Source organism: Mauremys reevesii, linkage group 4 (assembly GCF_016161935.1).
Source record: "Mauremys reevesii isolate NIE-2019 linkage group 4, ASM1616193v1, whole genome shotgun sequence".
Classification (NCBI taxonomy): Eukaryota; Metazoa; Chordata; order Testudines; family Geoemydidae; genus Mauremys; species Mauremys reevesii.
This window is the reverse complement of record NC_052626.1, coordinates 150,955,423-150,980,859: the sequence shown is the minus strand read 5'-3', so window position 1 is coordinate 150,980,859 and position 25,437 is coordinate 150,955,423. Positions and strand designations below refer to the sequence as shown.

The following is a 25,437-nucleotide window of genomic DNA, read 5'->3' as shown; positions in this document are numbered from 1 at the left end:
AGTATGTTACTTCCTGTTGGTAGAGATCTCACATGTCATGTTTTTGGTGCACTATTATGTAGATATCAGACCCAGAGGATCCCTGTAAATTCCTCTGGCAGCTGGCATCCCAGGGTCACTAGGTCACACTGGGTGACAATCCAAAGTACTGAGGGAAACTGAGGGATGCATAGGAATCATAAAAATATGTCTCACTTAGTCCCTAGCCTCTGCCAGAAGCTAGGAATGGGCGACAGGGGATGGATCACTGGATGATTCCCTGTTCTGTTCATTCCCTCTGGGGCACCTGGCATTGGCCACTGTTGGAAGACAGGACACTGTGTTATGCTTATAAGAAGCGCATGGGATCTTTCTCAGGGGAAAAGGCAATACACCGTCTTTATTGACGATATAACAATTAGTATATGCATTCAGTCACACCACGCACACACACTGTTCCACCAGTAGACATTATAGTTACCAGTCCAGAGTCTGGATCAATCTAGTGGCCAGCTGGGTTGATCACGGTTAGAGAGGAGCCGGGTTCCATCAGTCGTGACATGATGCTCCAGGGAAGTCTTGGCACGAACCCAAAGTTTCATGGCAAGGCCCTCTGTTTATATAGTGATTTTCCTTCACTGGGGCCAATGAGTTTTGCACCGTCATGTTGTAATCAATTGTTGTCTGACGAGTGCTTAGGCTCACCATGAGGGGTCATTGGTGTGGAACACGCAGGGAGAAACTCCCTAGAGAAAGAAGAGGCCACGCAGGAACTGCACTCAGAGAGGAGGACTGTGGTTATAGCTACACTACAGAGCTTACAGCAGCATCAATGCAGCTGCACTGCGGTAACACTGCTAGTGCAGATGCTCTAACCCGACAGGAGAGAGCCGCCCCCGCGAGTGGTGGTAGCTATATTGGGGGAAGGGATGAGCTCTCCACGGACATAGCGCTGTCCACACTGGCATTTAGGTCGGTGTAACTTATGTCACTTGGGGGGGTTTATTCATACCCCTTAGTGACATACCTTATACCTACCTAAGCTGTAGCATGTACCTAGCTGGTGTTAATTAACCCTCCCCTCTTTGTCTGCAGACCGTTTCGAGGTTCCTTTGAATTGCAAAATACCCACCCAAAGGGTTAATGGCCCAGGCTCGCCTCTCCATACCGTGGTCCAAGAAGGAGGATTCCCCGGGTGTTAAAGGTAAGGAGCTGTGGGATAGGTTAGGCAAGCTGATGAGATTGGCTGAATGTTCTCCATCATATTTCCACGGATAATGCTGAGTGGCGGATGGCTCTGGAAGAAGTGTCTGTACTGCATTATTGCATGTTATAGACTGCCTTTATGCTCTCCAGGGCCTGCTCCTTGGTTATTTTGCCCCAGTCTTCAGGGAGATGGGCTGGTTCAGTATCATACTGTCTGGCAAACTGGTCCCTGAACTCTTTAAACACAAACTTCCAGTAATCAGAAGCCTCTGGGCTGGGGTCTGGCTGAATGCGCCAGTCTGAGTAATGCTGGCGGTAATCTCTGAAGGGAACCTTTTTCCCTTTTGTATCTGAATTGCTAAATGAAGCATTAGAGACCACGTCAGAGGAGCATAACGAATAGTCAAGTATTTTTGTGATGTGATCCCTGCATCGCCTCAGTCCCCGGGGCCAATGTACTGGTGCAAAGTGCTCCGTATGAGCTGCGCTTTCTGCTTCACAGGGGACTCCGCAGAATGGACACTGCTTCCCACAGCCAAACACTCTCTTGAACAGCTCATCCTGGGGCTTCACCTGGAGCTTGGAGAGTTTCTCCTCTATGTTCACAGCTTTAAATTCTGATGCCAGGTTCTGCTCCAGCTCAGAGAGAGAGTCCTGAATGTCAGCAGAAAACTGGCTGGTATCAGCACTGGCTGTAAATTGGAAGAGGATTGTTTCCAAACTGTCTTTGGGGAGGACGAGGTCTTTCTGTAACAGGCTGCAAACCTTTGCTACAAAGTCAGAGACTCTGCTAGTTCCCCCATCGGTTGCCATCTCTAGAGCTCCTCTCACTGTCTCAATGATGTCAGAAAGGATCTTTGCTTCGAGAGCGTCAATACTTTCTCTGTTTCCATAATGATCTGAAATGTCTCTCCATATCGCTGCTTGGACAAAACTTTCATAGTCATTAATGTATTTCTTGTAGTTGTCAAAGTCCATCTCGTCCAGCAGCTTCTGCAGCACAGAGAACTGGAAGGAGGCCCGGCTGCTGTATGTATTGGCCTTCTCACTTTCGGAAAGGTCATCTACTATCCTGATTCCCAGTCTTTTGTTAACATGTTCTGCCAGGGCAGGTTTGAGACAGAGCTCACAGAAATCCCTGGCTCTCTGCTGGCAGGGATCCTTTTCCAGGTAATGGTTTATAAATGTGGACAAATACTGAGGTTTCAGTTTCTCCAGCCGTTCCTGAGGATCATTTTCTTTGATAAAGTTTTCATGCATCTCCTGGAATGCGCAGGCTGCCTCCCCCAAAATATGAAGCTTCAGGTCAACTTCAAAGCAAGCGTTAGTGTGAAGGTTTGGCACATCCTTCTGCTGAAGCCTCTCGTTGATCATCCGCAGCAGTTCTCTGCCGTAGGTCTTATCATAGTTCACTTTGGAACTCACCTTCTCTTCGATATAATGCTGGCACTTGTGCATTAAAGAATGAGCAAGTTCCTCTGCTTTGTGCCGGTATTCCTGTGTGAACGATTCTCTCATGTCCCTGAAACACGTTAAATCCAAATACTCATTGTCAAAACTGAAAGATTTAATCCTGTAACTGCACAAATTTCCTGCTTCCTGAAGTTTCCACCTGACTGTGCTCCCTCGATTCTCTAGGTCCTTTCTCAGCTGGAACTCTAGATCTTGGGAAACGTTGCGTTTCTTTAAACGAATGAGCTTTAACTCAGACACTGCTTCCTTCCACATCGTTTCAAATTCTACTTCCAGTTCCTTCTTGTCCAGTTTGAGTTTTCTCCTCTTGCAATCTTCCAGAAGGCTGACGACTTTCTTTTCCGTCATTCTCTTGTACTCAACCTGGATATTGTCTATTTTATGCCAACTTTTTTTAATAAGAATCGCTTTTTCACACTTGATGGCTGAGTAACGTTCAAGTTCTGTCGTCAGGCTCTTTGTGCTTCTGATAAAATCTTCTCTGTACTTTTCTATCAGGTGTCGGTTTCTAGCTCCACTTTCAAAGTATCTCTGTAAACAAAACAAAATCTTCTCTTCCCCTTGCTGCACTTTTTCCTGCGCCTCCTGTTTTAAGTTCCCAGCATCAGGTAGTTCATGGGGTGGCTGGTTCTGAATCACCGTTTCTTGGTCACATACCCAGAGATGCATCTCCTTGCGGAGCTCCCACTCCCACTCCGAATACCTCAGAGACAGCTGGTTATAGGCCTCGGCTACCAGGCTGTTTCTGAAGCTGAAGATGAAGTTCTCGTGTTTCACAGCATTCCACAGATTCTTCACCCACTTGGTGAACTGGGGGATGTCCCTGGGGTTTCTGTTAGGTGTCCGGCTTCTCATAAAGTCAAGCAAGTATTTCTTCAGCTCAGAAACACTCTCACTGTACCCCAGGCTCACTGGAGCCATGGGCGGGACTCCCTGCCACAGCCCAGGGATGTACCAGTTGTGTTTTTCTGGATCATACTTCATAATATCAGAAAAAGTCAGATCCCTGTTTAATTTTTCCATCCTCGCTGCAGCTTTGGTCATTTCATTGAGATGTTCCAGGAAATGATTCCTGTCCCTCATGTTTTGTTCGTGGGCAGACACGTCACTGACGTTCTGATACACAAACTGGCAATTGGGTTTGTGCCCTATTTCCTTCATCCTGAGAAAGGCGTGGACCACGATTTGCAGAATGTCCTTCATTTCGCTGGTGTTCTCCATGGCCATGTTAACGATCGTTATGTCGCTTAATCCAATCACCAGTGTGGCCAACTTATTGTCATGTTCATAGCTGTCCTCCAGTTTGGCCAGCTGAGGGGCTCTCAAGCCTTCTGCATCTATCACCAGGATAAAGTCGCAGCCAAGCTCCTGCTGAAACTTCTCTGCAACTTTAATGAGCGTCATGAAGGCTCCTCGCGTACATCGGCCACTGCTCACTGCCAGCTGCAGGCCGAACATGGAGTTCAGCAGGGTGGATTTGCCGGTGCTCTGCACGCCCAGCACTGACAGAACCAGCAACCTGGACCTTCCCCCCAGCTTGGCATGGAGCTCGGTGAGAACACCTGTCACCCACTGCAGCGGGACGTGGGATGCGTCTCCGTCAATGATCTCTAGAGCAAATCCGCTCAGCATCAGGTCAGCGGCTATGCCTGGCAGATGGGCAAATCGCCGTTGGCTTTGGGCTATTTCGCTGTCCTTACACACTGACTGTTCTGCCTCATAAAACTGCCCCAACTCCCGCATGAAATGCTCCACCCCTAAGGAACTGGCTGCGATTAATTCATCTAGCTTTGCTAGCTGCTCGGGGCTATGGCCTGGTGTCCTGTATGTCTCCTTATATTCAGCTCGCAGTTTGGAAAGATTTGCCCTAGCAATGTGATCCAGTCTGAATTTCATCCATTTCAGGAAGTAGTGTGTTTCCACTGGAGTGAGCTGCTCTAGTGATGCCTTAAATGTCCCCATCCCGCCCGTGAGATCACGCCCGTGCTGCTGGGTCCGTAACCCCAGCAATTCCTGCCTCAGCTGAGATTTATAGATCTCTGTGGGGGTTTCCCCTTGGTGCTTCAATTGACAGAGTTCTCTTTCGACTTCAGCCAGGCGTTTACATGGCACCCCTTGGAGCGTCAGTGCTCTGCCCTTGTACTCGACAACGTCCCCTATTTCCCCAGCGATTTCGTCTGCTCTCTTTCTCGCTTCCGCACATTCCTCGCAGTCCTCGTCTACCTGGAATCCTCGTTCACGCGCTGTCACAGCCATGTCCTCTACACTCACTGCTCTCTGGGGCTGCTTCGTCAGGTGTGCTAAGGTGTCCTGCAGCCGTGTCACAAAGTCTGAATCGTTCGCAGTGTTATCCTTCACAAGCACGTGGGACTGGGTCAGCTTGAGCAGCGGGGCCAGTTCATTGAGGAATCCCTGTGTTTTACGGGTTATAGTACTTCTGGGGTTGAGTATGAGGTAGAATTTTGTCCTTGAGTCCTGCAGTGATGATAGGAGTTTGTATTTTCTCTCACTGATGTGTTCAGCGAATATGAACACGGCTGAGGAGACCTCTGCCAGGAAGCTGAACTGCAGCGGGTGGCACTCAATGTCTCCTCGCAGGTTAATAACCGCAATGGGCTCCTGGAAAGGATCCGAACTCTCCCTCCCGCCAGGGAAATACCAGGAGATCTCTACCAACCCCTCTGCGATGTCCCGAGGGACGTTCCCAGACTCCATGTCCCGATGGATGAAGAAATCGTGCTGCTGCTGGGGGGGGCTGAGGACCTTGTTAAGGATTTTGGACTTGGACAAGCTGCATCTCCCCAGCCGCACGAAGGAAAAGGTTGGCACTGACGTGAGCACCAGGTTCTCCTCCCTGAAGCCCCGGCTCTCTCGCAGGGAGAGCGGCCTCCAGTTCCTCACGATGTCCCGCATGGCCCACAGCAGGAGCGTGCACGTGGGGGTGTCCAGGGCAGGCAGCAGCAGCGGGAGGGCGAATTGGCACATGGACATCTTCAGCAGGATCTCCTGCCGCAGGAACGTGTCTGAGCAGCACAGAACGGCGCAGAGCACATCCAGGGGGTTCACGCACACGCTGGGGGCTGGGCTTCTAGGAGGAAGAACGGCAAAGGGTTCCTCCCCATGCTTGCTGATCCCATGGTCACCTGGTGCAGAGGGTACCAGCCTTGTGCGTCTGGCCATCCCGTTCAGAGCCATAACCTTCCTGAGGAAATGCCACGGGATCTCCCCTAGCGTCCGAGGGTTGCTCTCTTCTAACATCTCCGGGTTAATTGCCAGGATGTCATTCAGCTCGAGCTTTGTGCTTTGGTGTCTCTCCAGTCCCAGGTGCACTAGGAAGTCCTGGAGCGATTTCCCTTTTCCTGCAAAAAACAAACAGACACGTTTGTGGTGACGTTTGTGTGCCCCTCTCTCAGGGGCGGCTCTAGAAATCGGGCTGCCCCAAGCAGCGCGGAGCGCTGCGCCGCCCTTCCCCGGTCCCGCGGCGGGTCCCCTCTTCCCGCGGCTCCGGTTGAGCTCCTGCCGGCATGCCTGCGGCAGGTCCACCGGAGCCGGGACGAGCGGACCTGCCGCAGTCATCTGCGGGAGCTCAACCGGAGCCGCGGGAAGACGGGACCCGCCGCAGTCATGCCTGCGGCAGGTCCGCTCGTCCCGGGCTCCGGTGGACCTGCCGCAGGCATGCCGGCGGGAGCTCCACCGGAGCCAAATGCCGCCCGCCCGGGAAACGGCCGCCCCAAGCGCCTGCTTGGCGCGCTGGTGTCTAGAGCCGCCCCTGCCCTCTCTCCACCCGGGTATTTCTCTCGGTACACTCAGCTCTGTTCCGGCTTCTGCCAAAGCTACTGATGATCCTGGCTCTCAGTGTGACAATGTAACTTCCATGCTTCCTCCTCCTCTCATTTCTAGCTCCCACTGAATCAAAGGAATCTGCTAATCTCCTCTATGGAAATTCATTTCTGCCCTTTACAGCAACTTCATGCCTGAGAATGATCCCCCTCCTGTCCCCAGTTCTCGTTTAATCCAAAACTCTCATGTCCTCCCCTTGGCCTTGTTCCATTTCTGCCTTTCTGTAAAATACTTCTCCAACCTCCACCTGATCTTTCAGACACCTCATTCTGCCCTATGAGGCAATCCCCTTGTATTATTACAAAGGGCAAGTAGGAGCCCCTGACTGACCTTTGTAGCATTCATTATCTTATACAACTCGCTCCAAATATAACAGTGTCATGTACCCCATACGGCGCATACTGTCTGCACAATTACATTACAAACGGCAATAAAAATGCTACTTGGGTTGCAAAGTCAAGCCCATGTGACTTTCATCCAGCCCCCTTGTAAGCATTATGATACAGCCTTTAATTACAGGCCCAGAGACTGTTTTTTCCACAGGCCCCCTGCTTCATTCCATGTGCAGAGCGTGCATCCCCCAGCTTGCTCCATCACCCCAGAACTGAAGAGACCCCCTGCTCCCTGGTATCCCCCAAAATCTTTCTGTGCTGTTAGTTTGATAGTTGTTAATAGTTATATGTTAGGATACACCTAGGAATCCCCACCTTTTTTTTTTTCTATTATCTATTTCTGAGCCTTCTGGGTTTGCCCTGGCACCAGAGCCAGGCTGGGCCAGGAACCCCACAGAGCTGTGCATTGTGACCAGCCACGCACCCATAGACTCACGGACTCATAGACTCTAAGGTCAGAAGGGACCATTATGATCATCTAGTCTGACCTCCTGCACAACGCAGGCCACAGAAACTCACCCACCCACTCCTGTAACAAACCCCTAACCTACGTCTGAGTTATTGAAGTCCCCAAATTGCGGTTTGAACTGGACGTGCAGAGCCACTGCGTCCTCTGCCCAGGGGAGACTTCTTCCCCGGCTCACGCTGCAGTGTGCAAAGCTTTCACACCCCGGACTCAGCAGGCCTGTCAGCGCTGGCTCCAGGCTCACCGCACTGGCTCTGCCTCAGCCTGAATAACCTCATGAACATTCACTCAGCTGTCAGCTCCCATCCGGGCTTCAGCACCAGCCTTCTGCTGGGCTAGAGAGCAGGGTCACCGCACAGACCCCCTCTAGTGCCAGGGCAAATAGCTGGGGCCATCAGCACTCGCTCGGAAGCGGGGGGGGGGGCTGTGTCTCCTACCTCCTGCTGCTGCATTTCCAGCACCACCTGCCAATATCACCATCACCGGCTGCCGCTGCTTCTCTGGTCCCAACCCCCCAGCTGGCGCCGAGTCTTGTTGCCACACCATCAGCACCACACACGGTCCCCTGACGCTGACTGACCCTGTCTTTGGACCTTGGCACCAGTGCCTGGGTGGTGGTGCTGGGGGTTGTGTTAACCAAACCGTGCTGTGATGCGTCGAGGTAACACCGCCTTACGTTTGGGATGAAGGAAAGGACGTGCCACAAGAGACACTCACACACCCTCCTACACACACGTCTTCCACAAGGGTTGTGTAGCTCAGCACCAGGGACTGTCTGCTCCCAAGTGTGTGACTGGACAGAGAAGCAAGCTCCCTTTATCTCAACGGATCAGATATGAACAGCTGACACTTTACTCTTTATTCCCCTAATTTGTAATCAGCCCCAGCCGGAACTCAGTATTTATATAGAGGTTTAAAATAACACATTAATGAGCAGCGAGGTGGCAAAATTCCTGGATGATCCAACAGTATGTAGGTTGTCAAGCCCAGAGAAAACAATGGTCAGCAGGTTGGTGGATACAAGTCAGTGTAAATAATTTCAAGTTAAAAAGAGTTTTATTGAGGAGTGAAAACAAAATCACCTTTGTGACCAGTGCTTAACAGAAGCACGGTTGGTTGAATTTGAACGGGTACAGAGTGGGGTTCATCTGCTGCCAATACGGATGCAAAACAGCCGCACTCCTAACCCCCCGTTTTCATCATCTCATAGCTTTCTGAACCATTCATTCATCTGTGGGGCTGAAATTATTCTTGGTCTCTGTCCTGAAGGTGAATTTTATAGAAAGTTGAGCAAACTCTCTTCAGCCATTTCTGAGCTACAGAGGAGTGAGGAAAACATTTGCTTTTTCCCATTGTTAAAATTGTGTTTTATCACTTAAAATACCCAAACCAAAAGATGGCGACAGGAAAACGTCTGGAGTTTGAAATCTAAACTTAGCCTAGACAAGCACCGAACTACTTGGTTTGGTGGAGAAAGAAAGAAATACGGCTCTAAGCTGTTGAAAAACCACGTCTGAGCCGCCTCCGTGGGCATGGGCTAGCCGAGTTTTAAAGCCACGCTCCCATTATGTCAGGAGTGCCCGTTTTTTTCTGCCCAGGCCTGCTGTGTGGCTAGTGTGTGTGGGAACCTGCAAACGTTGCCTTGGGACCCATTTCAGAGGAAGGTTCTCTAGGACTATTAGATTGCCCAGTCTCCCCTCTTTAGTGCATTGCACACGTGGGTACTGAACGTTTCCGCTCACAGGACACGAGCAGATAAAGGTTCAAACAGGGACAGCAGGCAGCTCACTGGGCAGCTTGAGGCTTGTCCCTGTCACAGACCTGTGTAGAATCCAGCTCTGGGGCGCTTACCTTCAGCCTCATGCTCCAGAGAAACCTCATCCTCTTCACTGTAGTGTTCCCGTGGAGCTGAAACCAAGAACATAACCCTGAGCCAGAGTGTGGTGACCTGTTACCGTACCACGCGTTACCTGCTCTGTTGCATCCTTCGCATAAAGAACGAGTCCCAGAATTCAGTGTCAAATATTTACCTCCATGCTCACGCTCCAGCAGGACATCCGTCTCTTCACCGTGCTGTTCACGTGCAGCTGAAACCAAGAACACAAATCTGAGCCAGAGTGTGGTGACCCATTGCTGCACAGTGTGTTACATGCACTATTGCATCCTTCATGTGACAGAGTCGTCACAGAATTCAGCTCTGGGGTATTTACCATAGTAGCCTGTCTGTAGGCGAACGTCGTCTTCTGCAGTGTAGGATACAGGAGTCGCTGAAATTAAGAGCATAACCCTGAGCCAGAACATGGTAACCCTTTACTGCATGGTACAGTCAGACAGTGTTACACTCTTCCTGCAAAGTAGGGTGACCAGACAGAATATGTGAAAAATCGGGATAGGGGTCGGGGGTAATAGGAGCCTATATAAGCAAAAGACCCAAAAATTGGGACTGTCCCTATAAAATGGGGACATCTGGTCACCCTACTGAAAAGAATGCTTCACAGCTCAGCACTTGTGTTTGCCTGTTCTAACTGCAGACTCTGTCGGTTCCAATATTTCCTGCAGGTAGCATCTGATTGCAGACCAGGAAGTGACTGTTTCAGGGAAATTACTGATAATGGATATGCTCTCCTAGAAGTATGAGGTATCGAAACCTGCCTGCACCTCCTCTTGGATGGACTCATTAAGGGATTGGTCCCCAGTGGGTTCACCTGGCTGCTGCGTATCTTCTGGAAAAGAGCAGGTGGCTTCCCTGCCCGCTAGTTCCCAGTGTTCCCTTTCCAGACCGATGGACGGCAGACGACGACTTCGTCTTTACTGGTAAATTTCTCTAACAGCAGATCCATTAGTCAGAATCCTCTTGCCCTCCCCCCTTTGTAGACTGTCACGCAGGAGGGAGCGGGGTGGACTGACCTGGGAATGTCGTTTAGTGTTGTTGGGACTGTCTGGGTGGGGGATGGGAGGGCAGGGGGTGACTTTAGGTGAGGGACAGGACCTGAGCCTGTAACCTGAGCCAGGCGGGGGGAGCGAGCCGACACCTTGGCCCGGGACAGGGCCAGCTTTAGGCCAATTCCCCTGAATCGGGCCCTGCCCCTAAGAGGGCCCCGCGCCCAGTGGTGAGCTGGAGCCGGTTCCCAAGCTCGGGCAGCTGTCCGCCCCGCCCCCGGCCCCAGCTCACCTCCCCCTCCCCCTCCCCTGCTTCCCGCGGATCAGATGTTCACGCGGGAAGCTTGGGAGGGTTCAGGAACAAGCGGTGGCTTCGCAAGGTCAGCTGGGCCGGGGGGGCGAGAGAAGGGCTCAAGGGAGGCGTGGCACGGCCCAGTCCGGCTCTGGCGCAGCCCTGGCCCTGGCCGAGCAGCTCCCTCCGGCCCCGGCCCCGGCCCCGGCCCCGGCCCCGGCCCCAGCCCGCGGCTCTGGCCCAGTCAGGCTCTGTCGCAACCCTGGCCCCGGCCGAGCAGCTCCCTCCGGCCCTGGCCCCAGCCCGCGGCTCTGGCCCGGTCCCAGCCGAGTGACTGGCTGGGCGATGCGGCTCCGGCCCGGGCCCCAGGCCTGGCCCCAGCGGGGTAAGTGGCATGGTAAGAGGTGGGGGGAGGGTTGGATAAGGCAGGGGCAGGGAGTCCCGGGGCAGGGGTTGGATCAGGCAGAGGTTCTGGGGATGGTCAGGGGATGGAGAAGGGGGTTGGGCAGGCGTGGGAGTTCCTGGGGTCTGTCGGGGTGGGGTGGATGGGGTCGGGAAAGTCAGGGGACAGGGAGCGGGGTGAGTTGGGTAGGGGTGGGGTCCTGGGGAGCAGTTATGGTGGGGGGTCTCGGGAGGGGGTGGTCAGGGGACAAGGAGTGGGGGGGGGTTGATGGGTTGCAGTTTCTGAGGGGGGCAGTCAGGGGCAGGACATGGGTGGGGGTCAGATCGGGGGGGGGATGTACTCACCGGGCGGTTCCCTACCGGGTCCTTCAGTGCCGCAGAAGACCCGGAGTGAAGACCCAGAGTGCCGCCAGGTGAGTCATCCCTGCCGGGGCCCCGCCAAATTGGGCCCCGCACTTCCTAAAGCCGGCCCTGGCCCGGGAAGCTGGACAAAGGGAGGGGGGAGAAGGAGGGGGAGATCCTGCTGGTGGGGGTTGGTTTCAGGTTTGGGCTGGCTGGGAAGAGGCAGGAAACCCCCAGTCTGGGGTCTAAGCTCCCTGAACCCCCTGAGGGACCCGACTGAAGGGTCCTGGTTGTACCTACAAGCCCTGCTTGGAACTGTGTCCTGTCGTCTAATAAACCTTCTGCGTTACTGGCTGGCTGAGAGTCCCGGTGAATTGCAGGACGAGGGGTGCGGGGCCCGGACTCCCCCACACTCCGTGACATAGACACATTATTAATTCCAACCCTCACAAATATCTCCTGCTCATCACTGGGCTGCTTACTCAATGGTTCATTATCCAGACAAATGGATCCCCTGGGAAGAAGAAGAAACACGTAGCATGGATTAGTTCTCCAATGCTGTTACCTTTCTGAGCGCTCCGTCTTCTCCTCCGGTACATATAGACTCCAACACCTACCACAACCGTTACTACCGCGCCTGCGATGGCAAAAATCCAAGCGATGCTGCGGCCAGAGCTCTCCGCCTCAGTCTTGTTCTCCCTCATCAAGGCTGCATTTGGAGAGGTTAAAGGTAAGCTGTGGAGGGCTGTGATCAAATACTGGGCATATGGGATCATTTCACAATGGTACTGGAAAGACTTTGAGGGCTGGATCTCCTGCCACTGGATAGTCATTCAGGCCTGGCCTACACTTCAGATTTAGTCAATGCAGCTTCGGCACTCAGGGGTGTGAAAATGCACAGACCTGAGCGCTGCCGTTATGCCGGCCTAGGCCCCAGTGTAGATGCCGCAAGGCTGATGGAAGAATGCATCCCTCAACCTGGCTTTATACCATCGCCTGGGGAGGTGGAGCTCCTCCAGCGACAGAAAACTCCCTGCCATCGGCACAGGCTGCATCTGCACAACAGGGTTATTCTGACACAGCTCCAGAGCCCTGGCGATGCCTCCGGTCCCCGTAGCACAGACGTGGCCTCAGACAGCGACAGGTGGGGAGTCTCCCGGGGCAGAGAGGACTCTGTCACTCACCAGAATTAGCATGGAATCCCCGACACCCATGGGAGAGGGAATGGCTCCGTACGGTGTCAAAGTGTAAAAACGCCTCTTCTCACAGCAAACCAGCCTTGATTCCTGGCAGCATCAGCTCAGCCCATCACAGAGAAAAATGGAGTCCCAGGAGCTCACTGCATCCTGGTTTTTCCTTCCAGACACAGCCTGCAACCCCCAAGGTGCTGTTTGCTGTGGGCCGAGGTTAAATTGTCTGGCAACTTTCAGACAAGCCAAAGTTTGATCCTGTGCCCAAATGAAACCCTTCCCTGCCTTGCTGTGCGCTGCAGAACAGCTACTACCTTCCACCCCAGAGGTGGCTGCATGTCTGCGGTGCTCTGTCTACCCCGTGTATCAGGGAGGGTGCACCCAGCGCTGGCCGAGGCTTGTCACTGTTACCTGTAACTCTCTCACAGACGCTCAGGTTCTGATTAAAGGGGGCGTGGATCAGAGAGCAGCAGAAGGCGCTGTCCTCAGGGCCGGTCACTGCCAGGCGGCTCTGTACCTCGAACACTCCCTCACTGCTCCGACGAAGTTCTGTCGGCTCCGACTGGTTCAGCTGGTTTCCGTTCCCATCGTGCCATGTTATTTCAGCCTTGGGATAGCCCCCCCGGGACTTGCACTGCAGGGTCATCTCGCCCTCCTCCCAGGAAAGGAGTGTGATCTCGGGGGGGTCGTATGGCGCTGAAAAGCAAGATCTCTGGTTAGCCTTTGTGGGCACGGACCCTTGCGCAGCCAAGAGAGCACAGGGCCTCCAACCTGACAGAGCCCAATTCACTGCAGGGCTCAGCGGCAGGATCCTCCTCAGAGCTCCGAGCCTGGCCTGCTGCTTGCATTGCACCCAGACAGCACAGCGGAGCAGCTCACCCCACCAGCTCCTGAGGAGCAGTCAGTGGTGCCGTGCTTGTTCTCAGGAGTCTCGCTGCCTTGGAGAACGGGCGACGGTAGCTCTCTCTGCAGAGTCACGCTCCTCTCACAAATGGAGCCCGGAGCTCCCTGCAGACCTAGCTAACCCACCTCTAGTTTTGCTGCCCTCGCTGGGCAGCGCATGGTCTGTTTACCTGACACATGGAGGATGACGCTCCCAATGACCACGTCCTGGCTGTTCACGATGATGCACCTGTATTCCCCGCTGTCCGACGGCCGCAGCTGGGTGAGGTTCAGGGAGGCCACCCCCTTGCTGAGCTCTTGGAGAAGGAGCTTCGTCCGACCCTTGAACTCCACTTCCTGGTCCTGCAGCCTGTCGGCCCCATCGTAGTAGCTGTGCACCACGGAGCCCTCCTCGTCTCGGAAGACGTGCCAGTGGATGCGGAGTCTGTTCAGCACAAAGTCTGAGGACAGCTGGAACCTGCAGCTGAGCGTGACGTCCTGCCCCGCTCTGGAGTGGATGTTTGATTTGTCACTCGGCTCTGGGAGAAGGAGAACGTGGTGTTATAGACTCCATACACAGGCGTGGGTTTGGTTTTATGTCCCTGCCAGTATCGCTCTGTCACATAGCACGGCCCCCTGGGCTCCTGGTTTGCGACTCACCCGATCCTGCAGTGACACACCCCAGGAGCACAGGAAACCAGAGCACTCGTAGCATCATCGCTGGGGGAGGGCACAGGGTGCCGGGAGCCCTTGCTGTATTCCTAAAAGAGAGCGAGTCGGCTTATAGACACGTTAACCCTTACAGCACTGGGGACAAGAACTGCTCTGCTGCCCTCAGCCAATTACAAAGGGCAACTGAAGAGGAGGAAATCCATAGGGTTGTAGCAACGTAGGCCCAGAAGGGACCTCAACTGGACGTAGGGTCCAGCCCCCTGCACTGAGGCAGGACTAAGGGCTAGTCTACACTTACCAGCCGGGTCGACCCGGTGAGTTCGACTTCTCGGAGTTCGAACTATCGCGTCTAATCTGGACGCGATAGTTCGAACTCCGGAAGCGTCGGGGTCGACTCCGGTACTCCACCACTGCAAACGGCGGTGGCGGAGTCGACCTTGGAGCCGCGGACTTCGATTCCGCGGCGTCTGGACGGGTGAGTAGTTCGAACTAGGGTACTTCGAATTCAGCTACGCTATTCACATAGCTGAACTTGCGTACCCTAGTTCAACCCCCGCTCTTAGTGTAGACCTGCCCTAAGTGTTATCTACAATACTTCATGCCCAGGTCCTTCCATTCCCCTTCTCCCCCAGACAAGCACCTGGCCCCCAATTGCTCCACGCCAGTGAGATGCTGCCTCCCCCGTCAATTCCCCTTTGCTTCCCACCCACCTCCCCTCTTCAGCCTCCGGCTCATCTCCCAGCACCACCTTTCCCGCCTGCTGGTGCACGTCTGTCCCGCTGCCTCCGGGCCGCCTTGGACTGTCTTGTCTCTGGATGCAGCACGGATTTCCACACACTCAGTGCCCAATGTCCTTACAGAAACCCATTTTGTTCTTCTTCTAGTTATGGGGAAATTAGCCTATTTTAGGTGCCAGGGCCAAAGTCTAAAGCAGATGGGAATATCTCCCTATCAGAGAAAGAGCGGCCACGCTTGCTGGCTTGGGTTGCATTATCTGTGTCTCCAGAGGTCTCAGCACCATACAGCAGTAAGCTACATCCACAGTTTGTAATATAATAGATTTTATTCACATTAGTTTTTATGGAGCACGGATACAGTATATCATTACAATCCAACTTCTATTTTACTGTTATTAAATCATTTTAAAACCACACGAAGCTGTAGCTGTCTGGTAAGTACAGAGCAAAGTGCAAAGGATAATTACTCGCCTGGTTTAGATAAGACGTTTTATGTCCTGCAGTTATGGTGTACGTTCACCCACTGGTGCAGAGGAGAGGTCATTACTTACGAGAACAGCTAGTCAGCAGCTGTGGCAAATATGGCCTAGAAAACTCACCAGCCTTCAAAACAGGATAAGGATCAATGACTAAACACGGAGGGGGAATGTCTAGCGGGAGCTGCAGGGTTCAGGATCTCTTCTTATTTAACATCTTCACTCCTGACCTGGAAGAAGGGGACAAACAACCCTTAAATACAATTCACAGTTGATATTTGTTACTGTTCAGGTTGCTCAGCTCAGTGGCTCTCAGCCTTCCCAGACGACTGTCCCCCTTTCAGGAGGCTGTTTGGTCGTGTACCCCAAGTTTCACTTCACTTAATTACTTGCTTACAAAATTGGACATGAAAATACAAAAGTGTCACAGACACGGTTACCAAACAGTTGCTGACGTTCTCATTTTTACCATATCATTCTAAAATAAATCCATTGGAATCGAAATATTGTATCGTACACAGAGCCGTCTAAACAAGTCATTGTCTGTATGAAATTTGAGTTTGTACCGACGTCGCTAGTGCTTTTTATGTCACCTGTTGTAAAACTAGGCAAATCTCTAGATGAGTTGCTGTGCCCCCTGGAAGACCCCTGCGTACCCCAGGGTACACATCCCCCTGGCTGAGAGCCTCTGGCTCAGCTCCCTTTTCTATAATACTGTTTGCAGCCTGCTCAGTTCCACAGACCTTGTATCCCGCTGTGGGGAGCCCCGTGCTCCCCGTTAGGGTCACATGCTTAACTCTCAGGTCCAGACACTTTCAGTCCTGGATCAGGAAGGACTGGAGAGGAAATATGGCTACAGCAGGGCGTGTCAGAGGAGCCAGGCCCTGTATTGTGGCAGTGCACATACACAAGGGGACAGACGTAAGGCAGAGCAGGTAACATTAACACTGGCATTTCTGAACTCTGAAGTCTCAACCACCCACCGTACTGCTTGTACACGGGGTTTCGGAACAGAGGAGAGCGGGTTTATGTCAGTAAAACACCGGAAGTTACTGAACAGAGAGAAACAAACAAACCATCTCTGAGACTCAGCCAGCAAAGTAGCTCAAAGTAACCCTGAAACTGTTCTCACCCTTAGGGTGACCGTACGTCCCGCTTTGGCAGGGACGGTCCCTTTTCTAAGCCCTGTCCCGGCCGTTCTGAGCATTTGTCCCGTTTGCTCTGGCTGACGCGATCAGTTGGGAAGAGCAAACGGGACAAATGCCCACTCTCATCAGAAAAGTGGGGTGCGGAGTGGAGGAACGTGAGGGGGACAAGCAGCGATGCCAGCCCCACACGGGGGGGAGCAGGGCTCAGGCAGAGCCCAAGTGAGCAGCGACAGCCTCACGCAGGGAGCAGGCAGGGCTCGGGGGAGTGGGTCAGGCCAGCCCTGCACAGGGAAGGGGGTTTGGGCAGCCCCACAGGCAGGGTGGGGGCTGTGGTGAGTGGTTCGGGCCAGCCCCATGCTGGGGGTGAGGAGAGGGCTCGGGCCAGCCCCAGACGGTCTCCCGTTTTCATTTGGGCTCATCTTGAATTTCCATCTCCACATCTCTTCCATGGTCCAAAAGGTGAAACGAGTGACTTACCTACAGACTGCGGGGTCCTGGGGGGATAGAGCAGCAGATCTAGTTCCACACACAGAGAACTGCTTTGTATTTAAACACTGTATTTCCTTATGCCCTTATAGTTAATCACTGATAAAATGTAAAAGTGAAACTACCTTGTAACCTTTAGACTATAGGTATTTTGTACACACCCTGTGCCTGCTGATCACTTTTTCATGTATGCACTCACAGAAACATGCCCATTTCCCAGCAGGTGGTGATGAATACTGGAGGTGGATGGGAGGAAGGTCACTGGGTACTGGGACACGGGTGCAGAGGTGACGCTGGCCCGGCCCGAGGTGGTAGCTCCAGAGCAGGTGATGCCCAACACCTACCTGACCCTGAGGGGCGTGGGTGGAACCCCATTCAAGGTGCCTGTGGCGAGGGTACACCTGAAGTGGGGGGACAAGGAGGGCCCCAAGGATGTGGGGGTGCACCACCATTTACCCACTGAGGTGTTAATGGGGGGGACATGGAGAACTGGCCAGCAACCCCCAGGGTGCCCTGGTCGTGACCCGTAGCCCAGGCCTGCATGGGACACTGCGCCCTGACCTCAGGAAGGTACCTTGCCTGAGGAGCAGAACCCTGCCCTGGTGGGGAGGGAACGCCCAGGGACAGGGCTCAGAGAGGCTGCAGCTTCAGACCCAGCTGGTGAGAGAGAGCAGGTCCCCATCCCGGCTGAGTACCAGGCCGCGGTGCGGGAAGACCCCTCCTTGCGGAGGATAGGGGACCTGGCCAACCTCGGGGGGGGACAGACCATGGGACGAGGTGGCCGGAAAAGGTTCCTGTGGGAGAAGGGGTTCCTGTATGGAGAATGGGCTCCCCCAGGGAAGATGGAGTCAGGGGGGATCAGGAGGCAGCTGGTGGTACCCCAGGAGTATCGCCACCAGCTGCTGTGCCAGGCCCATGACATTCCCCCCTCTGGGCACCAGGGAATCCTGTTGTAGGAGCAGCAGTGATCTGTATGGTCTGTATAATCTGTATGCTCAAAAGGTCTGTTACACTCCGCCTCCCCCCCCCCCCCCCGCTTGTCTCCTCTCCCTCTCTGAATGCCTGTGAAGTGGCTCCCCCCCCGCCCCGAATGTTTGTGGGATGAAGGGGCTGGTTGAACAGCTGGAAGATCAGAAGAGCGGGCGGGAGGGATAGCTCAGTGGATAGACAAGGTGTCTGGGACTCTCCACCCAGTGCATGGATACTGCCTGGACACTGCCGGAGGTGGAGTGTCACCAACCAGACGTGGCCAAGTCATCGCTAGTTGCAGGCCATGAGGAGCAGGTCTGTAAAAGGGGAAGGGGCCCTGTGCTCGGCAGTGCACTCACCAGCTTGTACCCCGTGGAAGCCCTTCGCCCGGACCGCCTGGCCAGTGGTTCGCTGTGTTGCATTCCATCGTGCCTCGGGAAGACTTACCTTCATCGCACCGTCCATAGCTGTGCTGTGGGACACTTACCTGAAAGGATCCTGACATCTCCAGGGCCGTGCCTGCCCTGGGAGTGTGAGTATGCGAGTGTGATACACCCCCCCACACACACACTTTTGAGCTTAGCTATCAATATAATAAACCTGCTGCTTTCTGCCAAACTCTAGTGGGTCATTAGTCCTCCCTAAGCTCACTAGCTGGCCCAATTTCGGGTAACAACTCCAGCGCACCAGGCAGAGGCTGCTACAGAACTTTTACTGGCCTGGGGTCTTTACCCATGTCCGACAGTACTGCCAATCCTGTGACCCCTGCCAGAGGGTGGGGAAGGCCCGGGACAAGGGGAAAGCAGCTCTGAGGCCTTTGCCCATCATAGAAGAACCTTTTCAGAAGGTGGCCATAGACATGGTGGGACCTCTCAGCAAGATGACCCATTCGGGGAATAAATACTTTCTGGTGGTGGTAGATTTCGCCACTCGCTACCCCGAGGCAGTGCCCTTATCGTCCATTGAAGCAGACACCGTGGCAGATGCACTACTGACCATTTTCAGCCGGGTGGGTGTAATGATGCTGGTCTTGGTGGGACCCAACTGAGAGTGCCAATTCAGGACCAATTGCTTAAACAGGGCAGTTCAAGCCTTGGCGGGGGTTTTTCCACCTCTAAGGCAAACCAAACCAGACAAAGAGGACTTGGGTCTCACCCCACTGGCTAACCACAAGTCACACAAGCAATTTCCTTAGACACTCCAGTCTCCCAGTATCACCACCAGTGCACTCGTCCTGGGGATAAATGGTTATGAAAACCAACACCCCAATAAAAGAAAAGGTTCCCTCAATCCCAAAGGACCAAGCCCCAGACCCAGGTCAATATACACATCAGATCTTACCCACAAATCACGCTGTTGCCAATCCTTTAGAATCTAAAATCTAAAGGTTTATTCATAAAAGGAAAAAGATAGAGACGAGAGCTAGAATTGGTTAAATGGAATCAATTACATGCAGTGATGGCAAAGTTCTTAGTTCAGGCTTGCAGCAGTGATGGAGTAAACTGCAGGTTCAAATCAAATCTCTGGAGAACATCCCCCGCTGGGATGGGTCATTCAGTCCTTTGTTCAGAGCTTCAGCTTGCAGCAAAGTCCCTCCAGAGGTAAGAAGCAGGACTGAAGACAAGATGGAGATGAGGCATCAACCTTTTATAGTCTTTTCCAGGTGTAAGAACCTCTTTGTTCTTACTGTGGAAAATTACAGCAAAATGGCGTCTGCAGTCACATGGCCAAGTCCCTGCACTTTGCTGAGTCACAAGGCGTGTCTGCCATCTCTCAATAGGTCAATTGTGTAGCTGATGGTCCTTAATGGGCCATCAAGCAGGCTAGGCAGAGCTAACACCAACTTGTTATGCAATTAATTTAGGTTTAAACTGAGGCTTTGGCTACATTTGCATTTCAAAGCGCTGCCGCGGCAGCACTTTGAAGCGCTAAGTGTAGTCAAAGCACCAGCGCTGGGAGAAAACTCTCCCAGCGCTGTCCGTACTCCACCTCCCTGTGGGGAATAACGGACAGCGCTGGGAGCGCGGTTCCCAGCGCTGGGGCTTTGACTACACTGGCGCTTTGCAGCGCCGCAATTTGCAGCGCTGCAGAGGGTGTGTTTTCACACCCTGCTGCAGCGCTGCAAATTTGTAAGTGTAGCCAAGCCCAGAGACTGGGAATGGTTGGGTCATTACACTAATTGAATCTATTTCCCTATGTTAAGTTCTCCTCACACCTTCTACGGGTCATCTCAATTATCACTTCAAAAGTTTTTTTTTTCTCCCGTTGACGATAGCTCATCTCAATTGATTAGACTTTTCCTGTTGGTATGCATACTTCCACCTTTTCATGTTCTCTGTATGTATAAATATCTCCTGTCTGTGTGTTCCAGTCTATGCATCCGAAGAAGTGAGCTATAGCCCATGAAAGCTCATGCTGAAATAAATTTATTAGTCTCTAAGGTGCCACAAGTACCCCTGTTCTTTTTGTGGATACAGACTAACACGTCTGCTACTCTAAAACTAATCTGACTGCCCACCGGGTGGAGACCGGGTCACACCCCCCTATAAGATGCTCCCCTTTTCGGGTCACCGGAAATACTGCCCAGGACCTAGAAAGAGGTCAGGGACATGCTGGCTTTAGGGGTGATCAGCCGTCCGCCAGCCCCTGGACCTCCCCAGTGGTGCTGGTCCCCAAGAAGGACGGGTCGATCCGGTTCTGTGTGGACTATCGAAAGCTCAATGCCATCACCGTATCTAATGCCTACCCCATGCCCAGGCCTGACGAGCTCCTAGACAAGCTGGGAGGCGCTCGGTACCTCACCACCATGGATCTTACCAAGGGCTACTGGCAAGTGCCGCTGGACGCGGATGCCAGGCTGAAATCGGCCTTCATCACTCCCCTGGGGCTCTGAGTTTCTGACCCTGCCCTTTGGCCTCAAGGGAGCGCCGGCCACCTTCCAGCGCCTGGTGGATCAGCTACTGAGGGGGATGGAGAGTTTTGCCGTGGTGTATATTGTCGACACTGGTGACTGTAGGGAGGCGGTGTGGTTCCCCGGTGCCCTGGAGAGGGACGAGCTCTGCTGGACACCAGAGTGGGTGGAGCCAGAGCACTCCAAGCCCGCCCCCCAGCGGGTCAGAGGCCGGATAGGAAGTATAAGAGCCCAACCTCAGAGCTCAGTCGAGAGGCAGCTGCTGGAGAGGCCAGACGCCTCCGGCCCAGCTCCCACTGGAGAGACTGCAGCAACCAGCGGCGGGCCTGGAGACTGGCCCGTACGCCACATGGATCAGCTGGGAGCAGGGGGCTCGGGGCTGGAGAGGGGGAACAGGCAGAGCCCCCCCTGGATGCAGGGGGACTGGGATGTGCTGGGCTGAGGGAGGCCAGGCCTGAGGCCGGAGAGTTTCCTGTGCTGGGTGTGACAGTGCTGCCCGTGGGAGCCAGCTGAGGTCACTCAATCAGGGTGAACTGCAAACCAAACGGGGCAGACAAACCCCAAACGCTGGTGGTTATTCCAATACTTAGATTTACCAACCAGCATAAAACAGCTTCTACAGTACCTCACTGGTCACTTAGAGTCCAAACCCCGCAGTTCCCTTAAAGTGCCCAGCCTCAGGCCTCCGTCCAGACACACCTGTCAGATATGATGATGATTCCTGAGAATCTTACTTCATCATATAAAAGAAAAGGTTCTTCCAATCCCAAAGGATCAGCCACATACCCAGGTCCAATTATAACTTAGATCTTACCCAAAATACACGCTATAGCCAGTTCTTATTAACTAAGCTAAAATTTATTAAAAAAGAAAAGAGAGAGAGTGTTGGTTAAAAGATTAATCTACAGACAGACTTGAATTCAATTCTTGAGGTTCAGATACACAGCAGAGATGAGCTTGTAGTTGCCAAAAGTCCCTTTAGAAATAGTCCATAGGTTATAGTCCAATGTCCCTATTCAGGGTGGCTCCAGTCAGTGACTGGGGATCTCAATCCTTGTGGCTTAGGGTTTCCCCCTCTTGAAACCCAAAGCAGATCTGAGATGAAGAAGGATCATGGCCCAGGGTTCTTATACATTTCCAGCAGCCTTTCGGCCTGAGAAAACAATAGGTTTAACTCTCCTTCTCCCAAACATCCTGGCAATTAGCACAGAGTAATTTACCCATTAAACAGTTCAGATACAGGTTAGCACAACCTTCAAAGAGACACACAGACAATAACACTATTTCACTCAAGTATCATCATAAATGTTAATATTCCTTTTTTGATCTTTGAATTAAAACCATAGCAATAGACAAGACTTGTTTGCTGCCATCACAAGACCTGAGCAAACATCTCCCCTTCTACCTCTACCAATGCAGACTTGCATTTCAAAGCTCTAGTCATTTACAGATCTTCCTAACCAGTCCTCAAGGTTCACCCATGGGTCAGGTCAGTCTGTGAGTTAATTAACTCTTTCTGGCCCTGTCATCTTTCAATGAGATATTATATCACAGTCATAACGTCACAGATGATTCCTGAGAATCTTACTTCATCATATAAAAGAAAAGGTTCTTCCAATCCCAAAGGATCAGCCACATACCCAGGTCCAATTATAACTTAGATCTTACCCAAAATACACGCTATAGCCAATTCCTATTAACTAAGCTAAAATTTATTAACAAAGAAAAGAGAGAGAGTGTTGGTTAAAAGATTAATCTACAGACAGACTTGAATTCAATTCTTGAGGTTCAGATACACAGCAGAGATGAGCTTGTAGTTGCCAAAAGTCCTCTTAGAAATGGCTTGCCAATTACAGAACCAGTTTCTCCTCCCTTGGCTTTCACACCTCAGCTGCTGGAACAGGGCCCCATCCTCCCTGATTGATCTAACCTCGTTATCTCTAGCTTGTTTCTTGCTTGCTTATATATACACACCTGTCCCTGGAAATTTCCACTGCTTGCATCCGAAGAAGTGGGTATTCACCCACGAAAGCTCATGCTGCAAAACTTCTGTTAGTCTATAAGGTGCCACAGGATTCTTTGCTGCTTCTACAGAACCAGACTAACACGGCTACCCCTCTGATACTTGAGTCCATAGGTTATAGTCCAATTTCCATATTCAGGGTGGCTCCAGTCAGTGACTGGGGATCTCAATCCTTGTGGCTTAAGGTTTCCCCCTCTTGAAACCCAAAGCAGATCTGAGATGAAGAAGGATCATGTCCCAGGCTTCTTATACATTTCCAGCAGCCTTTCGGCCTGAGAAAACAATAGGCTTAACTCCTTCTCCCAAATGTCCTGGCAATTAGCACAGAGTAATTTATCCATTAAACAGTTCAGATACAGGTTAGCACAACCTTCAAAGAGACACAGAGACAATAATACTATTTTACTCAAGTATCATCATAAATGTTAATATTCCTTTTTTGATCTTTGACTCAAAGCTATAGCAATAGACAAGACTTGTTTGCTGACATCACAAGACCTGAGCAAACATCTCCCCTGCTACCTCTAACAATGCAGACTTGCATTTCAAAGCTCTAGTCATTTACAGATCTTCTTAACCGTCCTCAAGGTTCACTCATGGGTTAGGTCAGTCTGTGAGTTAATTAACTCTTTCTGGCCCTGCCACCTTTCAATGAGATATTATATCACAGTCGTAATGTCACACTGGGTTCAACTCTCAATAAACCTCCTGTGTTACGCTGGCTGAGAGTCGCTCCGGGCTAGAGAACAGGGTGGGGGGGGGCATCAGCCCCTTTGGGGGTGAGGAGGCCCCAGGGGTCCAGAGCGAGGGGACTCCCTGAGGGGCCCACGGCGAGAGACAGACGTGCTGAGGCTCAGAGAGGTGCGGCTCCAGGAGGTGGAGGGGCCTGACCCCGAGAGAGAGTGGACCCCCGAGAAGGGCTGTCGCACTGAAAGGGGCCCCCCCCACGGACCGCACGGGGCCACGTGTGGGCACCATCTGTGAGTCCGTGACAGCATCATTTTAGTTCATTGTTCAGACTCATCGTGTCCAGGGGGATAATCCAAGTGCTACATTTTTTCGAATGAAGTTCAGCTGCTGGTGCTGAGCCGGCAGTTCAGTAACAAACTCAGCCCTTCACTTCCGAGCGGGCGGGTCTGGGAGCCGGCGTTAGTGCCCTCAAACCAGAACATCGCGCTGGAGCGGCTTCCTGGGGCTGTCTGGGAGGGTGAGCGATGGCAGGACTCTGGAGGGACTCACACCCACCTCGCGTGGCTAGACCGATCTTGTGGGGGAGAAGTAAATGGGGTGAACCTCCTGTGAGGAAGTGGGACTGTTCTTAATGTTTCCTCTGAACACTGGTGGGGGGGGGCTCAGTTCCTGTCCGACCCTCTGTCGCCTGGCAACTAATGGCCAGGCCCTTCCCCCTGCAAGGGGCTGCTAAAGGTGTTGGAGACAAAGAGCTCAGGTGACCTCCTGGCCCGGGCAAGAGACACAGCCAGAGAGGAGGGGCTGGAGGGGGGTTGGGAGTTTTGGAGCTGGCTGGGAAATGGAGGGGAGCCCTGACAGGGCTTGGGCTTCCCAATGGGGCTGTGGCCTCCCTGGGGGCCCCAGATGGACCTAACTAAGGGGGTTGTGTTGTCTGTACCTACAAGCTCTGTGTTAGACCCTGTTCCTGTCATCGAATAAACCTCTGTGTTACTGGCTGGCTGAGAGTCACGTCTGACTGCGCCGTGGGGGGGCAGGACCCTGTGGCCCCCCAGGACCCCGCCTGGGCGGACTCGCTGGGGGAAGCGCACGGAGGGGCAGAGGAGGCTGAATGCTCCAAGGAGAGACCCAGGAGGTGAAGCCGTGGGAGCTTCTTGCCCTGCAGACAGGCTGCTCCGAGGGGGAGGAGGCTCCCCAGAGTCCTGCCTGGCTTTGTGGGGAGCAGTTCCAGAGCAGCGCCCGGGGACCCCGTGACACCTTCCACAGAATCCACCAGCAAACGTAACCAGCCAGATTTGGTTCTCATTTATAATCAGCAAAGAATCCTGTGGCCAGGCTCTGCCTGTTGATTTCCTGGTGAATCCTTGCTGATCGGCTGCATGTCCATCGTTACATTCGAGACGCTAATTAGAATAATAAAAGAAACGCTGAAAACCACAGGCACAAAAGATCAGCACTGTTCTGCCTGCCACGCTGCCCCTCTTTCCACCCAGCTGTTACCTGCTGTCTGATCTCACCCTCCCTGCAGGGCCTCTGTCTGGGAAAGCCCCTTTGCTCAGGGGTTTGTCTCTGATGTCAGCGGTGAGCTCCTTAAATCTGGCTTTTGAGCACATGGAGAAGCTGCTGCGCTCTGTCAGGGGGGTTATTCGAACTCTCTGTTGTGTCTGACACAGGCCTGGAGAATCCCACCCTGTTCCCCCTGTACAGAGCCAAATAACGTGTGTTCGACGGAAGCATCTTTCACATCCAAGAGATGACGAGTCCAGCGCTGCCCTGGGGAGTTTGTTCAGTGGTTAATCACCATTGGCACCGGTTTTCTCCTGTGAGTTTGGCTGCCCTGCTCCAGCATTGGCTCGTGTTCTGGCTCTCTCTGCTAGAGCGAAGAGCCCTTTAGTACCTGGTATTTTCTCCCCTTGGCAGCGCTTACACATTGCCACCAAGTCACCTCCTAGTCTCTTTGATAAAGTAAACAGCTGGGGCTCTT

At 52.9% G+C, this 25,437-nt stretch overlaps 1 protein-coding gene across 1 annotated transcript; it reads right to left on the bottom strand.

Annotated features, from left to right (window-relative positions):
* Positions 1 to 1,228: 1,228 nt before the first annotated feature.
* LOC120404142 (interferon-induced very large GTPase 1-like) lies at positions 1,229 to 14,059 on the bottom strand. Its single transcript, XM_039536142.1, has 8 exons — positions 14,005 to 14,059; positions 13,536 to 13,883; positions 12,874 to 13,158; positions 11,838 to 11,981; positions 9,567 to 9,623; positions 9,387 to 9,443; positions 9,208 to 9,264; positions 1,229 to 6,017 (listed from the first exon to the last, which is right to left on the bottom strand). The coding sequence occupies exons 1-8, from the start codon at positions 14,057 to 14,059 to the stop codon at positions 1,300 to 1,302; spliced, it is 5,721 nt and encodes a 1,906-aa protein (XP_039392076.1). The 3' UTR covers positions 1,229 to 1,299.
* Between the last annotated feature and the right edge of the window lie 11,378 nt (positions 14,060 to 25,437).

What these genes read in the sequence shown, in the direction of transcription:
- LOC120404142 (XM_039536142.1), bottom strand. Translation starts at nt 14,059, where the DNA reads ATGCTACGAGTGCTCTGGTTTCCTGTGCTCCTGGGGTGTGTCACTGCA. An exon ending in CGTCATCCTCCATGTGTCAG is followed by an intron (nt 13,159 to 13,535) that starts GTAAACAGACCA and finishes CTTGCTTTTCAG; the next exon opens with CGCCATACGACCCCCCCGAG. An exon ending in AAGACGGAGCGCTCAGAAAG is followed by an intron (nt 9,624 to 11,837) that starts GTAACAGCATTG and finishes TCTTAATTTCAG; the next exon opens with CGACTCCTGTATCCTACACT.